The sequence below is a fragment of the Scaptodrosophila lebanonensis genome, unplaced genomic scaffold (genome assembly GCF_003285725.1).
Source record: "Scaptodrosophila lebanonensis strain 11010-0011.00,11010-0021.00 unplaced genomic scaffold, SlebRS2 tig00000171-arrow-arrow-pilon, whole genome shotgun sequence".
In the NCBI taxonomy this organism is placed as follows: domain Eukaryota; kingdom Metazoa; phylum Arthropoda; class Insecta; order Diptera; family Drosophilidae; genus Scaptodrosophila; species Scaptodrosophila lebanonensis.
The window spans coordinates 706,224-723,022 of NW_022060603.1; the positions used below are offsets into that span (position 1 = coordinate 706,224).

General features: G+C 46.0%; 3 protein-coding genes across 7 annotated transcripts; 1 reads left to right on the forward strand and 2 right to left on the reverse strand.

Annotated features, from left to right (window-relative positions):
* Positions 1-381: 381 nt before the first annotated feature.
* On the reverse strand, positions 382-4,939 carry LOC115629952 (probable ATP-dependent RNA helicase DDX46). 4 transcript variants are annotated; one of them, XM_030526561.1, is made up of 6 exons: positions 4,846-4,938; positions 4,755-4,791; positions 4,444-4,689; positions 3,064-4,390; positions 1,977-2,977; positions 384-1,919 (listed from the first exon to the last, which is right to left on the reverse strand). In XM_030526561.1, exons 2-6 carry the CDS (start codon positions 4,769-4,771, stop codon positions 839-841), a joined length of 3,672 nt encoding a protein of 1,223 aa, XP_030382421.1. In that variant the 5' UTR covers positions 4,772-4,791; positions 4,846-4,938; the 3' UTR covers positions 384-838. The 4 variants fall into 4 exon arrangements, with proteins under 4 accessions (XP_030382423.1, XP_030382420.1, XP_030382421.1 ...); XM_030526560.1 differs by lacking the exon at positions 4,846-4,938 and having other exon boundaries at positions 383-1,919; positions 4,444-4,692; positions 4,755-4,786; XM_030526562.1 differs by lacking the exon at positions 384-1,919 and having other exon boundaries at positions 2,487-2,798; positions 2,854-2,977; positions 4,444-4,692; positions 4,755-4,939.
* Positions 4,940-5,141: 202 nt separating this feature from the next.
* LOC115629954 (p21-activated protein kinase-interacting protein 1-like) lies at positions 5,142-6,763 on the forward strand. The gene is made up of 3 exons (XM_030526566.1): positions 5,142-5,944; positions 6,003-6,079; positions 6,142-6,763. The coding sequence occupies exons 1-3, from the start codon at positions 5,195-5,197 to the stop codon at positions 6,680-6,682; spliced, it is 1,368 nt and encodes a 455-aa protein (XP_030382426.1). The 5' UTR covers positions 5,142-5,194; the 3' UTR covers positions 6,683-6,763.
* A 629-nt stretch (positions 6,764-7,392) lies between these two features.
* Positions 7,393-16,725, reverse strand: LOC115629953 (histone deacetylase 6). Of its 2 annotated transcripts, XM_030526564.1 has the most exons (9): positions 15,688-16,723; positions 13,713-13,994; positions 13,507-13,637; positions 12,297-12,480; positions 11,961-12,232; positions 10,483-11,899; positions 9,342-9,962; positions 9,123-9,210; positions 7,393-8,226 (listed from the first exon to the last, which is right to left on the reverse strand). In XM_030526564.1, the coding sequence occupies exons 1-9, from the start codon at positions 15,688-15,690 to the stop codon at positions 7,796-7,798; spliced, it is 3,429 nt and encodes a 1,142-aa protein (XP_030382424.1). In that variant the 5' UTR covers positions 15,691-16,723; the 3' UTR covers positions 7,393-7,795. The 2 variants fall into 2 exon arrangements, with proteins under 2 accessions (XP_030382424.1, XP_030382425.1); XM_030526565.1 differs by lacking the exon at positions 9,123-9,210 and having other exon boundaries at positions 8,091-8,226; positions 9,381-9,962; positions 15,688-16,725.
* Between the last annotated feature and the right edge of the window lie 74 nt (positions 16,726-16,799).

The window sequence follows — 16,799 nt, forward strand, 5'->3', positions numbered from 1 at the left end:
GAAGATGACAAGATAATATATATATACCTATATATAGTATATATATAGCGTGCGTGTGAATGATTTTGAATGTGAAGTCTTAAAAATGGCAAAAACGCAAAATTCAATAATAATAGAAAAAGGCAAATAGTTTTGTATCAAAAATGGCGGACAAATTAGTGCATAAAATAAAGTAAATCAAGTAATTAATTTAAAGCGAAACCAAAGCAAAATGATGAAGAGAAAAGCAAAAGAAAACAAAAAATACAAACGAAAAGAAATTTTTTTCAAGCCCATCATAACAATAAATAATAATAATTGGTTAAAAGCGAACTCATAACTACATTTAAATTTAATTTTCGTAGTTTCTAGACACCAGATATTATTGTAGCATGAAAATCAATTGATAAGCGCAGTGGGCGATGGATGATATAAGTAAATAATAAAATGAAATGCAGCAAGTATGCGAAATGCGAAACGAAATAAAAATAATGAAATGAGAACAAAACAACATACCAGAATCGAGTTATATACATATATGTATTAATAATATATATAGTATATATAAATTTTAATTTTGTACAGCATACGTGAAAAGATCTATGAGAAATAAAACGATACCAATACGTATACAAAGCTGATACGAGCCCAACCACATGCCACGCCCACAGGGGGCGCATTGAGACGCATGCCCCGTATTCAAATTTCATCCCGATTTACAATTGTTTCCCTTCTGCTGGTTGTCACTATTATGCCTATGCCTAATCCTATTCTTCTACTTATAATTGTTGTTCCTTTTTTTTATTATTATTATTTGTATTTGTTATTGTTATGATTATTGTTATTGTTTTCAGTGCCTTTAGACAACCTTATATCGCCCCTTATTGAACACATGATGCGCAGAGCTAAGCCGGAGAAGTTCCTCCTTGATTAGGCGCGTGATCTCGCGCTTAGCCTTCTGCACGGCCAACTCGCTGCAGCTCTCGATGGCCAAGTAGAGTTTGCGCTCCCCTTCGGGCGGATTCTTGCCCTGGGGGACGTAGGTGCCGCGTACTGTTAGACCGGCCTCAGAGTACTCGGAGATGTGGGCAAGGGCCTCCTTAGAGGTGACCTTCCAGCGCGCCTGCTGCGGGAAATCATTGATCTCGAGCTCCTCCTCGTATTTGGTAAACGAATTGGTGGTGCTGCCCATTAGAGAGCCCAGCCCATCCTCATCCTCCTTGGGCTGGTAGTTGAGCTTGTCATTGAGTTTGGCCGCCAGCTGCTCGACAACGGTGCGGGCCGTGAGCATCGGTTGGGCGGCACTGACACTATGCTGGCCCTTCATAATGGCCTCAGCGGCCACTTGACTGCTCTTCGTGTCCAAATTCTTCGTGCTGTTGATCTTGGAGGCAAGTCGTTTTGCCAGCTCCAACTTATCGGAGCCCATGGCGGCAGCGACCTGTGCGGCGGCCTGCGTAACAGCTGCCAAGGGCGTGGTATTGGTGGCAGCAATTGCCAGATTGGCGGCAGCCGCCGCGGCTGCTGCTTGAGCGGTGGCAGTTGCTAATGCCGGATTGCCACTGGTGTCCTTCACGGTACGCTTGGCCGCAAAAATTTGCTCGATCTGCTGATCAATATCGTGCTCGATGTCCTCCTCATCGTCAGAGTCGGCGAGGCCGAGAGCAGCCTTCTGCAGTTTCTTGCTCTCCTTGACCGCATTGAACTCATGCTCATCGAACTTGAAGCCCTTCCCGCTGAAGCCACCGCCGGTGTGCACCGTTTTGCCCTCGGCCTCCTGGGCGGTCTTGTAATCGCTCCACAAGGTTTGAAGCTCAGGGGGCACTGGTGTGCCGGAAAGCTCTAGGGCGCGTATAATGTCGCCAGCATAGCGGGACTGTTCGGGGGTGATGAACGTGTAGGCGCTGCCTTTGTTGCCAGCACGACCCGTGCGTCCGCACCTATGAACAGCAGTAGCGTGAATGGAGAGTAGGGTTGAGGTAAGGACATTAACTTACCTATGCACGTAGTCCTCGTAGTGATTGGGCACATCGTAGTTTACAACTAGTATGAGGTCCTTGACATCTAGACCACGTGCAGCCACCGAAGTGGCAATCAGTAGACGCACCTTGCCCGATTTGAAGTCAATGATGGTGGAGTCACGGTCGAACTGATCAATGCCGCCATGCAGGCTCATGCAGGGATATGAGGCCTTCATCAGATCGCGCAGCAAAATGTCTGCATTCTCCTGCTTGTCCACGAACACGATGATGCTGCCCTTCTCCTGATAGATGCCCAGCAGCTCAAGCAGCTTGAAGAACTTGGCCTCATCCGAGAGTATGACAGCATGTTGTTCGACATCTTTGCAGACCACCGAGCGACCGCCCACAATCACCTCGATGGGCTTCTTTAGAATGCGACGAGCTAGTGCCTCCATCTGACGTGGAAATGTGGCACTGAACATCACCGTTTGGCGATCGGGCCGCACATTGTCGATGATGCGCATTACCTGCGGCTCAAAGCCCATGTCGAACATGCGATCGGCCTCGTCCAGCACAATGTAGGTGACACGACGCAGATTCGTGACACGGCCAGAATTGGCTGCCAACATGTCAATCATGCGACCAGGTGTACAGACAATTATCTCGGCTCCACGCTTCAGTCCGGCTATTTGCTCGGAAATTCCAGTGCCACCGTAGACACAAACCGGCCGGAGGCCCAGGGTTTTGCTGAACTTGCGTATATCCTTGCCGATTTGCATGCAGAGCTCGCGAGTGGGTGCCATGATGACGGCAATGGCGCCGTCGCCATCCTCGAGCGGAGGCTGGTCCAGAATATGCCTAAACATTGGTAAAATAAATGCCAACGTCTTGCCACTGCCAGTTTTAGCAATACCTATTAGATCTCGGCCAGACATGATGGCCGGTATGGCCTGGCACTGAATGGGCGTTGGTTTCTCAAAGCCCAGTTTGCGCAGCACGTCCATCTCTTTCTTACTGACACCGCACTGCGCCCAAGTCTGCGCATAGGAAGGGGGGATATGGAGGAGCAAATTGTAGTCAAATAAGTGAGCAGAATTCATTATAGTATAAGATGAATACGCACCTTGATGGGCTTAGGGCAGCCCTTGCCCTTGACGTGCACACCCTCTAGATCGCTGCGATAGCGATCCACCTCCGATGAGGTCATACGCGTAAGTTCCGGCACCTCTACATAGAAATTCTTACGGAATGCCGCATAAGTGACCGAGGAATGATCTATTTTGGCCAACTCCTTGCGATGCTTCATCGCCAGGTTGACGGCTGTGTCGCGTATATCCTCGAGCTCATCCTCGCTAGAATACTCCAAGCTGTCCATGTTCTGTTCAATTAGTTCGCCCTTCTTCACGGTATTCGTTTTCTTTTTGGCTATGCCCGTCAGTATGACCACGCCCTGCGCCTTTTTCGGCGGACTTACAAAATGATTTATACGCCGCATCTCTTTGTTCACCTCCTGCATATAAGCGTCCAATGGGTCGACGTCGTCCTCTCTCTCCTTGCCAGGAGCCTTGCTTGCTTCGTCTTTGTCCTCGTTCTCAGGCTCTGCTGCAGCTTCGGCGTCCTCACTTTTGATCACCTCTATTTCTGTCTGCGCTTTCGGTGCTTCTTTAGTGGTTTCAGAGGAATTAGAGGTGGCTGTTGCCTCGGCCGGCTTTGTGTCGTTTTCGGCTTTTATGACAGGCGGTGCAGGTGCCGCTGATGTCGATCCTTTGACAGGGGAGCTGACTTCCTTGGATTGATTGCGATTTGTAGTCGCAGTTTTGAACGAGGACAGCATAAGACCTGAAGAAGGCTGCGTACCCGTATTTAGGCTTATAACTTTGCTAAATCCACTACGTTTCAGGGGCGAGAATGATTCGACAATGTCGGGATCTTCGAATTGCTTGCGTATGCTGTGGAACTTTGATGGAGGCGAGTCGGGCTCTTTTTTGGTGTCTATGATGGGCGCATGATTGCTGTCATCCTCTTCGGACTCGTCCTCAAGACTCCACTTTTTGGCCGTCTTTACGACGGCAGGCGCACTCGGTTTGCTCTCGCGCTTGACCGCCTCCAGCTCCTTGAGTTTACGTTCAGCACGCCAGCGTTCGATACGCTCCCTTCGCTTGATCATCTCCTGCTCCAGCCGCCTTTGTTGCTCCTCCTTGTCGATCTCATCTTCCGACGAGCTGGAAGAGGGCACGGGTATGACAACGGGTGCGGCGTGCGTGTTATATCGTGTCGAACCTTCCCGCTGTCGATCACGATCTCTCTCGCGCTCCTTCTCACGTTCACGCTCCTTTTCACGATCTCTGTCCCGCTGGCGTTCACGTTCTCTGTCCTTTTCACGCTCCCGTTCCCTTTCTCGATCGCGCTCCTTATCCTTATCACGGTCTCGTTCGCGCTCCGGCTGCCGCCTGTAAAGATGCATTTCAGAATATCTACTCATCACAAATGGGCGCTAACTTACTTGTCCTTATCATAATCCTTAGACCTAGAACGTTTTCTTCGCTTCTCATCTCGACGACGGTCAATGTCTTTGCTCGCCTCTTTGCCACGCTTTCGATCGTCCCGTCCTCCACTACGCAAATTGCTGCTCAATCCTCCACCATTCCGGGACGATTTGCCTTGGTCGTAGTCCTGCAACCGAGCATCGCGCTTGTCACGCTCACGATCCCTGTCCCGCTCACGCTCCCGGTCTCTGTCACGGTCACGCCTACTTGGAAACGGGCAGTTAATTTATGCCAGGTTAGAAGCGGATCACATATCAGAAATAGTTACCCAGAGTTTTTGGACATTTTATAGTTTTGTGTTACGCCTGCAAAAATAAACCGGTACTCGATAAGGCGCTACCACTTCGGACTTCGTGTACCTTTGTATACGCAACACTTTTAAATGGTCAATCAGCTAAAGTTAAGCGAAAGTAACGCAGATGATAAGCAAATGGCGCTTAAAATTAGTTTTTCACACTTTTACTGTAAAATTGTCTTCACAACAAATTATTGTAATCGCTTAGCCGTGCATGCAAGGCTATCGATGACACCGCATGTGCTGAGCTGTGTTTAGGTGTCAGTGACTACGTCACAGGTGAAATCACACCATAACTGTGACTGAAAAATGTACGGTGGCAGCACCGGCAGCACACAGATGGGACAATTAGCGCACGTGTTGGTGCGTAAACAATCGACTTGCAATACAGACATTTCTGCTATTGTCAAGTTATGCTACCTAACATTGAAATAATCGTGGGCACCTACGAGGAGTTCCTTCTCGGCTACCAACTAAAACAGCAATCAGAGGAGGATGGGGACCAAGTCGTTCTCAAGCAAACGTTTGCCGACAAATCGCACGCCGGCTCCTTGAAATGCGTTGCAGTGCAGGGTCCCTGGATAGCGAGCGGCGGCAGCGATGATCGCATCTTTGTGTACGACATGCGCACACGGAAGCAATCGCAGATCCTGCTCTCCCACTCGGGCACCATCAACAGTTTGGTCTTTTCACCGGATCTGACACATTTATTGTCGGGCAGCGCCGATGGCCATATGATAGCCACGCGTGTCGGCAGTTGGAAAACTGAGGGTGATTGGCAGAAGGCCCATGCGGGTGCCGCCGTCACCCACGTTAGTTGTCATCCCAGCAGCAAATTGGCACTTTCATTGGGCGGCGATCAGGTGTTGCACACTTGGAATTTGGTTAAGGGTCGTGTCGCATACAAGACGAATCTGAAAAGTAAATCCACCCTAGGCAGTGCACCAGACTGTCTGTGCTGGTCTCCAGATGGCGAGCACTTCACCCTCAGTGGTCCCCTAGTCGTGGAGATTTGGGAAATCAAAAAGGCCGGTGTAGCACGTCGTGAAAAAACGCCCGCCAAGCCCATCTGCGTGGCTTGGCTAAATGGACGCGTTTGCTTGGCGGGCCTTGAGAATGGCAGTATTGTGTGGATCTCGCTTGACGCTCCCGAAGATGAAGCAGTAAGTTACCCAAGCAAATGTCTGGAGCGATTTTTTCTATAATTTGTTTCTGTGGCAGGCAAAGAACATATCGGCTCACGAGGTACGCATTAAGGCCATGTCCTATTTCGACGGCACACTGGTCACAGCCTCCAGGTATGTTAACGGTTTCATTTGTAGTTGCCATTGCTCACAGCCCACCCTTTTTCTTGAACCAGTGCCGGGGAACTCAAAATCTGGAGCTGCGACATCGAAAAGCAAGAACTCGAGCATCTTACCAGCACCAACATTGGCTGTCGGCCCACTTGTATGGCTCTGCTGGATCTCTCCAGCTTCAAAAGTGAGTGCCCACAGACTAGCAAAGTGGTGGCGCCCAAGCACACCAACCAAGAGAAGTCAAATGTGGTTGCCGCGCCCAAACCTCGTGGCGTTGTGACTATCGAGTTTGAGCAAGACGAGAATCCCACTATTGAAGATGATGACAACAGCACCACAAGCGATGACACAGATAGTGCAAAGAAGTCAAAAACAAATCACAAGAAATTAAAACAAGATGAGGAGTCTGTTGGCCAATCCGATGATGATGATTGCGAGAAGAGCGACGACAGCATTGCCGATTTCTCAGACAGCGAATCTTTCGGCACAGATGGCTTCAGCAATGATAGCGACAGTAATCAGCGTCCCGCACAGCGCAAGCGTAGAAATCCCACGCCAGTGGGGGCCAAGAAAGCAAAACCAAAGCAGGCAAAGAAGGAGTAAAACATACTCAAGTAGTTGTACTTTAACTTTATTTTATATTTAATGCCAGCCAATAAACGCAAGTCTGTGTCAAAAGATTAATATTCTCCTTATGTATTTAATATCAATTACCATTCCATTGCAAAGCATTAAACATCATCGTGGGTGCTGTGGGGCGTTGGACGTGGACTTATCCATGAAAATTTGTCTTGTATCTGCAGATAATTATTATAAGTTTGACAATGGCTTCAAATTAAAAAGCCAATAAGTTCTTTAAGCATAATGGAACGACAGGAGGCCCCTACTCTACGCGTTGTTACTATTTTTCTCTCTACAACCTATAATATCGAACATGTTCCGAATTGGTTTCCTAGAAACAACCTTAATTATAAAAATAGTACCTAGGATTTTCAGGCACTAAGGTAAGAATGAACTGCGATATTTTATATCTGACGAGTACTTAAATTCTATAACCACTATTCTATTATTACTTTCTAACACAGAACAGTTTATAGAGCGATCCCTTCTAATCTAGATCTGTCCTTTTAAAAATTGTTTCAGCATAAAAAAAGGTTCAAACATCCTCTATCTCGAAAACTATCCTTTATTGTGGACTGACTTAGAATTTTTCACTAAACTAGTTGTCCGGTTTTTCTGTCGTTTTTCAAATTTACTATCCTTTTTTCCCCGCTGTCTCTTTGTCCTTATTTGTGTGCAGAGACGGGAAATAATTAGCTCTGATAATTGCATTTTTATTACATATTAGTTATTTATATAACATTTATAACAATTTTTATGCAAAACTTAATTTGTATACATTGGAGAGGAGCTCGAGGTCCCCAGTTATTAACAAGAATTTCGTTTCGAGGCCAAGTCGCGCGCTTTGTGACACCGAAAAATGTGATTGGGGGAGGGGAACTGGACATGACATGACATGACAGAAATTTTGCGGCATCATGACGATGCTGGTGATGGCCAAACTCAATTGGCCATAAAGTAGTGTAGTAACTTAAGGTAAATGCGCTCCAGCAGCGGCCAGAAATGCTCGAGCAGGAAGTGCAGGATGTGTCTAAGTGGCGGGCACAGCGTGCAAATGTAGTCCGTGAGGGCGTCCAGCACGCGGAGCAGCAAGGGTCAGTTGTTGCGCTCCAGCTGGATGAAGATGCTATTGCTGCTGGTTGCTACCGCATTGGGATCTCCACCTTCGCCGCCGCCGCCGCTAGTGCCACCGCCATCATCATCACCATCGCTGTTCGCATCGCTGTCATAGCGAGAATCGTCGCGCTGGGCACAGCTGTGGGTCCAGGGCATCGGCTCTTGAAATTTATTGATGTGAGCCAAGTTTTGATAGATATAGAGGCGTGGGTTATCGACGTAAGAGGCACAGTCGTAGCACCAAACAGACAGATCTCTAAAGCTCAGCACCAGTGGATGGTGCACGCGATGGAAATGCTGCTCCATGTGCTCATTCACGTAGTGGCCGCAACCGATGGCGAAGCAGCTCAGGCACATCCAGTTCTCCTCCGTTGAAGCGCATTCGGTGCACACCGCGCTTGTGTCTATTGCTGTGCGCAGAACATGTAAGAGAGTGTTCAAAAGATTAGTGAGGAAAAGGGTAGACCCCATTAAAAAACAGCAACCAACAAAGCAATCGACTCAGCATACATATGTACAGCAATCTGAACGGAAAACAACAAAACGCAAGCAACTACGATCCTTGACTCTATGGAGGAGTCATCGGAAATTAACATATACATATGATCACATACATACATATGTACATATACTTGTACAAGTAGAAAAGTAGAACCCAAAGAAACATTCGCAAAAGAAAGAGCAACCAAAAGAAAAAACAAACACCATCTTCGACAAGCCGAAGAGTAAATTATTACTATATAAATGTAGATTCCTATAATCAAATACCGTTTCCAGATGTGTTTAAAAATAGAGATGTCTCAAAGAAAAAGCTTCCTAGAATGCCTGACAATGTTTTAGATTTCAGTTTTGTTTAAAAAAAAAAGCTCCAATCTGATGATATTTATTTTTAACATAGATATGTATATATGAAATGGGTCTAGAAAACGAACTAGTGAGTATTTTCAAATCGTTTTCCAATCACTTAATAATATATTTATAATGTGGGTATTTCATCCGCATCGGGTGAGTTCAGAATTTACTATTTCGGCAAATTCCAATCTGTTGCCTATTAAATATTGGGCCGGAAACGCAATCCAGAAAACTACAGAATAACAGACAGACGGAAGAGCTTGTAATAGCTCTTGAAGTTATATATACATATTTTTCAAATACTCTACACAAAGGCTATTCATAAAGCTGGTTTTAGAAATGGCGGGGAAAACATATCAGAAAAAGCAAAAGAGATAGACGGATGAAGAGAAAGAGAGAGGGAGCACAGAGTGCTGTGTTTTATTGTTTTTGGAGATTCGATGGGGTTGCTTACATTGCGGCGCCTCCTCCGGTCGCAATTGACTCAAGTGCGGACAAGTCTTGAGCGGATAAATGGCAAACATTTCTTCCTGCTCGAGCGCCTGCTCTCAGGCAAGCAACGAAATATAAAGAAATGGGTTGTGCGAATAAGATGTAGTGAGAAAGAGAGAGAGATATACAGATTAGTTGCTTTAAATCACGCCTCACTAGAAACGATTCGATCAGCTCGTACCTCCTTGTGCTCCGCCATAAACTCGGTCAACGTTTTTACCTTGACTTTGGGTTTGCTGCCACTCGGCCGCTCGACCCCAGAGCCGGCACGATCGCCGCCTGGTCCGCCCGCCGCGCCTTGCGCATCGTCATTTGAAATATTTAACTGCTGCAAGGTAGCAGTAAGAAAATCCTCGTTGTTGTTCTCGCTTACAAACTGCGGCAGTTTGCTACAGAAGGCCAACGATTTCCAGAATTGTCGCTGCGTCTGCAAACAGCTCTGCAACGTCTCCAGGCAGCTCAGATACGCGACCGTGGGTGGTCGTGGTGCGGCTGCATTGAACTGGGGTGTCGGTATTGGATCCCCAAGCAGCGTCTTCGTACACATGGTCATGGCATAGGAAATGGAATTGACATTGTAGCCGCCCTCCAGACAGACAATGATGCGCCCGCCGGCCAGCGCAGACAGCCAGTGGGTGAATAGGCCATAACCCTCGGGAGTCACTTTGCAGCCACCCAAGGGGTCACCAATTGCGGCATCGAAGCCCGCCGAGACGAGCACCAGCTGCGGATCGAACTCGTACGCAATGGGCATGATCAGCTGCTGGAAGGCCAATGCATACTCCAGATCCCCCATGCCCTTCTGCAAACAAAAGGAATATGTTAAGATGGTAATATATCGTACTTAACTAAAAAAAAATACTTAAGGGTTTCATTATGAATGAATAATTGTGCTAATTCATCATCAAGGAACTTCCTCTACGGACAAGTGGTAAGAATAGCCTTAATAGCTTGCTTTAAATCATATTATTTGGACAACAGGAACTATGTTCAGGAGAGTTACAGTTAAGAACCTACGCCGATCTATCCATTTATTAAGTGGCATTGAAAAGTATTCTGTTAACTGATAGTATTAACTTTTGACAGGAATTATCGATCGCCAAATAAATGCTAGAGCAATGTAGGAATGCGGATACAACATATCTAGCTACCTAGTTTTAAAACTGTTCTTTGAAATATTGCAAGTGATTTTCAATTCCTAGTTCTAATGCAGAAGTATTTACCTACGTAGTATATTAGGAGTGTGTTTTAAAAGATTGAGACTCATTCTTCTTGTCACACCACATTTAAAACTGTTGGCGGATTGGAAACGAGGCACGCACCTTGTTCCACGGTATGTTGACATTAAAACCGCGGCCAGCCTGCTTGCCCACCACATCGTAGTTGCCGTCCGGTCCCTTGGGAAAGAAGCTGCCGTGCTCGTAGCGATGGATGCTCATGTACAGGACCTTGGGATTCGATTCGAAGATGTGTTGAGTGCCATTGCCATGATGCACATCCCAGTCGACAATGAGTACACGCTGCAGTCCGTAGTCGCGTATGGCATACTGAGCGGCAATGGCCACATTATTGAATATACAGAAGCCATGCGGCTGATCGGACTCGGCGTGATGGCCGGGCGGACGGACAATGCAGACGCCACTGCGAGCCTTCGCCTGCATAACACTGTCGACTACCTGGAGCACTGAACCAACCGCCAAGGTCGCACAGTCAAAGGTGCGCGGATGGAAGTATACCGAGTTAAAGTTGGCGCCCACTTCCTGCAGCTCCTCGCGCTCACGGCCCAGCAGGCGACGAACAAAATTCAGGTGGGAGCGAGTGTGAGCCAAACAGACCTCGTCCGTCGTCGCTACGCGCGTCCCCACGCGTTCCATTCTCGCCAGTAGCTGATACTCGTCGTGCATTTGGTAGATCTGACGTATGCGCTGCGGCTGCTCCGGATGGTCTGTGTCGTGAAGATTGCAGTGCTCAAGCATTTGCTCATCGTAGGCGTAGCACACACGCACAGGGGGCGTGGACAGACGTGTCTCCGCTTGCAGCAAACGCAGGCGCTCTAACTTGCGAGCCGTCACTTCCGGTGGTATGCACGGCGCCGTATCGCGGGTGGGATAACGATCAGGGGGCGGCGGTGCGCCCAACCAGGTGCGTTGCACTCGATGCAGTGGCGCGGCACCCGGCAATGGCTGTACATTGTTCAGTTCCTCGACAGTGTACTGCTGCTGGAGTTGAAGGCAACGCCAGTACGGACGATGCGTAAAAATGCAGTTCAGGATAGCTTCGCAAGCTTCGGGGCAAGGCAGCTCCACATGCTCCACCAGGGGCGGGCAGGGATCACCGAGCAAGGCACGCAAGGTGAGGGCTGCACCCTCGGCCAGAGATTCCAGACAGTAGCCGCCCTCCAGAATGACGGCCACACGTGACTCCGCGAGGGAGAGCAGTGGATTGAGCAGATGTGGATAGCAGGCAGGTGTGACCTCCATTTCACCCTCTGGACAGCCCAACGCTGCATCGTAGCCGGCAGACACGATTATCAGCTCCGGCTGATACTCTAACGCCACGGGCAGCAGTATTTGTTGGAATATCGCCAAATAATCGCCATTTCCCATGCCAGTGGCATTCAGCGGCACATTGAAGTTGTAGCCCGTGCCGCTGCCCGCACCGATGGCGAAGTAGTCCGACTCCTGCAGATTGGGCCAGAAGCTGCCATGTTCATAGCGATGTATCGAGAAGTACAGCACTCTGTAGGTCGCAGAAATACGTGAGAGGACTGGTTCCACATTGCTTTATTACAATTACGCACCTGGGATCATTGTAGAAGAATCGCTGGGTGCCCTGGCCGTGGTGGACGTCGTAGTCAATTATCATCACACGCTGCAATTTGTGATCGTCTAAAGCATGCTGCGCGGCCAGCGCCACATTGTTGAAAAAGCAATAGCCATTGAACTCGGACTTCATTGCATGATGGCCAGGGGGCCGTATCACAGCCATTCCATTCTGAAGACGACCCTGCAGTATCAGATCCACCAGCTCTATGGTCGAACCGCTGGCCAGCAGTGACAGCTCGAAAGTGGACTGCATTATGAAATGATGTGTGTAAGTAGGGCAGGTAATAAACGGTCTGATTGAACACACTCACCGGATGTATATAGATGGAGTCAAAGTGTGAGCTTAGATCTTCCATGAGCTCGTCATCGCGCACGCCTGATGTCTGCTCCAGTCGTTCGTAATGCGACGCCGAGTGCAGTTTGAGGATCTCGGATTTAAGCGCGGGACGAGCGGGCAATAGCAAGCAGCGATCGACGAGTTTCAGTTCTCGGCAGCTGTAAGTTCATGAATAGAAAGAGAGAAATACATACATATGTACAAGTATGTATACATATATGGAATAATTTAAAATGCACACCCTATAGACGGATTGTTAGAACTACTTGGGCGCAAGTTTAAGAATTTCGGGATAAAACAATTGAACAGAAATGAGCTCAGGAGTTATCTAGTCGACCACATTATTCATTATTATGGCGCACTGTTTTGCCTTAAAATGGAACTGAGTTGTATTTGTTGAAGTTTTTTCATTGATCATATGCATCAATTATTTTTTAAATGCATCGTGCATTATTTAATCAACATTTTAATTTTTTGGCCCGCCCTTTGTATAACTATAAACAACTTTAGGTGTGAAAACGAATATCGCATACAATAACAAGGCTGTTTATAAAATCTAAAATGTATTCTCTCCTTAGCTTAAAGTACCTTTTGTAGAGTATTCCCTGTTGCTATAGAAGTACAAGTGTGATTTTAGCACTTCTTAATCTAATCTAACACAATAAGCTAGACAGAGCAATAACAAAACAAGTAACGAATAAGTTTATGGTATATATACATATATAAAAACGCGAGCACAGAAAGCATATTGCTACGATACAGGGGTTTTGAATGATACGCTTCGATACTAAGTATATCGGAACACACAGCTATGGTCAGATTTGACCTCCATTTAACTAAGTTCTGGGCTTAAAAGACTGCGAAAGAACCATAAACCCATGTCACTCATAAATTATATAGGGGGTCCCTTTCAGAATTATATTTGTGAAAGCGTAAATTGATTGTTTTCATTTCAGATACGAATTAGTGAGATATAGTGCTTATATGGATAAGAAGAATATTTGGAAAAACTGCCGTTTTCATGATTAGATTTCTCTTCTATTTATCTTTTATGTGGTGTATAAATTTTGTCTATCCTACGCTTTGCAGAATTTTCTAAAAAACATTTGTATATTATTTTAAAAGAAGACCCAAGAAATTGCGTTCGTCTTTCTATTCTAGATGGAAGCTTCGCAAGTACTTACCGCTCCATAACACGCGTGAATCGTTCTGGACACTCGGGATGCTTCGGATCCCATAGACAACAATGTTGGCTCATGGTTTCATCATATATCAGACCTGTGGGCTTTCGCTGCATGCCCTTGGCCTTGACAGCCTGTTGGAACAATTGGGATATAATGAAATGCCGTCCCATGCTACTTGTATACCGCAGAAGATGTCGGATACTTACATTTGAAAAGATGTCGGTAACAGTGTCTGCATTCATGTTGGAACAATTATTCTGGTGCTTCAACAAGCGAGCTCGCCGTTTTGCCTCCAAAAGGGCTGCGCTCGGTTTGCGCGATTCGTTTCCCGTCGAGCCATGAGAGCCGCTGCCGGCGCTGCTGCCAGTAGCCGACGTCGCTCCCATAATAGAGACGACCCCCGACGTCGCTACCGACTTTGATTTAACCATAGCCCGCGTTTGTATTTTTGCGTTCTGTGCACCGCGTCGCGTTACGATTGGCGAGCTCTGCGAGATGGATTGCAATGTGGAGGGAGAGAGGACAAGTGATAATGTTAAAGTTCAAAAACAGTCCTCTCAGCTCTTCAGTTGTCGCGCATAACGGGTGTCGCCGCTTGTGTGCTTATCAAGATTAGAATATGAGGCCAAAGGAGCTTGAATTAAGCGTTTTGTATGGGATTGGCGGTTTGGTTGACTCGTGTTCGATCCGTCGGACCCGTCAGTAAGTGTATTACTTGAATTGTAGTGCCTATCTGCGTCAAAAAATTACTGAAATTCCGCTTAGCCCGCACATATATAACGATTTAAAACGTAACTCATGGCATACTTTGCTTACACTTTTTCGGCCACGAAAATATTGCATTATTTCCAAGCTTTGATTAATTCGAATCTTTTAAAAATCGAGATTTCTTCGGTTAATTTAGATAACTATCTAGTACTTTGTTTATTGTATTTATTTTGAACCCCCGTAATTTTTATGTAGTCTCAGGCGAAGCACAATTTTGTACTTTTCGAATGTTTCAGATCTGAAATCTTTAGCTGACAAATTTAAAATACTAGCTCATAGTGTGAAAACAAAAAATACTTTTCTATTTGTATTGTAATTAAAGTTTTGGAACTTTTCAAAGCTCTGTGAAATTACATTTTTGAAACCCCCAACATTACATAAAATAAGAATATCGCTTAAGATGTATACAAAGCTACGATCTAGAATACAATTTCAGAAATAAGCGTTATTTGAAAATTGAATTCGCACAATACATACTATATGTACTATATAGCTTGCTGCTCTGGACTCTGAAGTAGAAAGGTACTTTGATGACAATTCCATATGCTCCAAAAAAAAAATCAATATCGCCCTTTTACAAGTAGTCTCAAAACCCTAAACTTAAACTATAGTTGAAAGTCTGACAATGAAACAGAGTTCAGCTTAAAATCAGCTTTCTATTCTAGGTTTTAGTGTAGTGTCATGAGCCGATTAAATGGAATTAGGGGGCTAACAAATATCAATTTGGAGCTATTTTGTATCTGGATCGATTGGTCGAAATAATTAATCTACATTCCGAAGCTAATCATAAATTGGGTGCTGATAAGAAGCAACACCCTTTATATAAAGCCACCAATGTATGTATGTACGAGTACATATAAGTATGTTTGTATGAATTACATAAAGCTGTACGTTACACACGCTTTACAGATAGCTGAACACAGTCGGGCCCAGATGCCGAGGGATGGCGAGGGGGAGAACAGAGAGAAGCAACAGTGGCGTGTAATTAAATATAACAACTCGTTGCGGTTCTCACTGCACTGGTTCCGGATAGCGTTTATGGTGGTTGTGAAGTGATGCTAATACTGGTGCACGGCCAATATAACCGTATAAATTAATTACCAATTTTGCAATTTACCGCACGGACCGCAAATTGAAATTAAAACAGTTGCGCATAAAATCACCGCTTTAACTGAATTGAGGGGAACCATTTGAAATGGCTCGATGGTGGCTAACAAGCTAGCTTTGTTGGCCTTACTGGCATCTTGTTGGCTGGCTGGTTGGCTCATGTGCGCATGTGTGGGTGGGTGTTGTTGCCGCATTTGGCTGATTTATCGAAAAGTTGAGTCAGCCCAAAAAGGCGCGAACGGTTGTCAACAGTTTTGAGCAGCTCGGAGCGAGCGCGTTGCATTTGAGCCACAGACTCAGACTTACCATTTTCTAGCTAAAGTTGTTGTTGTTCTTTCTGTTGATGTTATGCTGTTGTTGTTGTTGTAAATGCCGCTGTTGCTAATGCTGTGTAGGCTGCGAGCAACTTGTTGTCGAGAGCTTTGTGGGCGTCTATAAGGTGTCGATGATGGTCGGCAGCTTTGCAATGCAGCAAGTTTTCAATTCAGCTTCAATTGCTGTTTATCGTTCTTGTCATTCGCGTGTGTGAGTGAGTGTGTGGTGTGTGCGTCTGTGCGAATTGATTCACAATGAGTGCGTAAGTGCGTCGCGGGTGTGTGCTTGTGTGTGAGAGCGCGGGCTTGTTGTTTGTTGTAATACTTATATTTGTTTCGTTGTCAATGTTGCGTGATAAGCGGCCACGATTTTTTTTCTACTTATATTTATCGATTTAAACTATAACTTGTCTCTTATTAACTAGCTATGCTATATTGTTTAACTATGCTTTATATATCACTCCTCCTCTTTTACTATTCCTATCTTGCTTGCTTTCACGCTGCGCCCGCAATGCTCTTTATTTCTAGCTATGTACATACATATGCACGTATGTATTGTAATGTATGTATGTAGCTCTCCTGCTGCTAGCCTGCTGGTCGCGCTTCAGTTGATTTTTTTTTATGCGTACTCTGGTTCTCAGTTTCTACGTTTTGGTTAGCCTTCAGTCGTTGTAATATAAATATACCATTATATAGTGCACACACACACGCACGTATCTAATATGTTTATTGTAATAATAACAATGCGCACTGTATGTATGGGTATGTGTATGTTTATGTGTAAGTGCGGCTGTGGCAACGTGAAAAAAATATGAAGCGTTCTTTTCCTTCGAAATAGCAACGTTCGGGAGCTGGTAACACGAACACACGCACACAACTAGAAGGATGGATGGGCCAGAAACAGCTGCAGCCAAAGATTGGTGCGAATTGAGATACAACACAAGACCAGGCAAAACGAGTAATCAATGCGCGAGTGTGTGTGGATTGTCGGTTCGCGGGCGGGTGGCGGCGACGACAGGCGGCAAAGTAATGTTTGTGTGTGCTCTTCTTCTTCTCGGCTATGTCTGCCCATATGTTTTGCAAGCTGTGTGTATTCACAATAGC

Bases quoted from the DNA above. Each gene is read 5' to 3' on its own strand.
- LOC115629952 (XM_030526560.1), bottom strand. The intron at 4,391-4,443 runs GTAAGTTAGCGC...GCATCTTTACAG, and splicing joins AAGGATTATGATAAGGACAA to GCGGCAGCCGGAGCGCGAAC. The intron at 1,920-1,976 runs GTAAGTTAATGT...TGCTGTTCATAG, and splicing joins TACGAGGACTACGTGCATAG to GTGCGGACGCACGGGTCGTG.
- LOC115629954 (XM_030526566.1), top strand. From the start codon at position 5,195: ATGCTACCTAACATTGAAATAATCGTGGGCACCTACGAGGAGTTCCTT. The intron at 5,945-6,002 runs GTAAGTTACCCA...TTTCTGTGGCAG, and splicing joins ACGCTCCCGAAGATGAAGCA to GCAAAGAACATATCGGCTCA. The intron at 6,080-6,141 runs GTATGTTAACGG...TTCTTGAACCAG, and splicing joins ACACTGGTCACAGCCTCCAG to TGCCGGGGAACTCAAAATCT.
- LOC115629953 (XM_030526564.1), bottom strand. The intron at 11,900-11,960 runs GTGCGTAATTGT...TGCGACCTACAG, and splicing joins TTCTTCTACAATGATCCCAG to AGTGCTGTACTTCTCGATAC. The intron at 9,211-9,341 runs GTACGAGCTGAT...GCCTGAGAGCAG, and splicing joins TTATGGCGGAGCACAAGGAG to GCGCTCGAGCAGGAAGAAAT.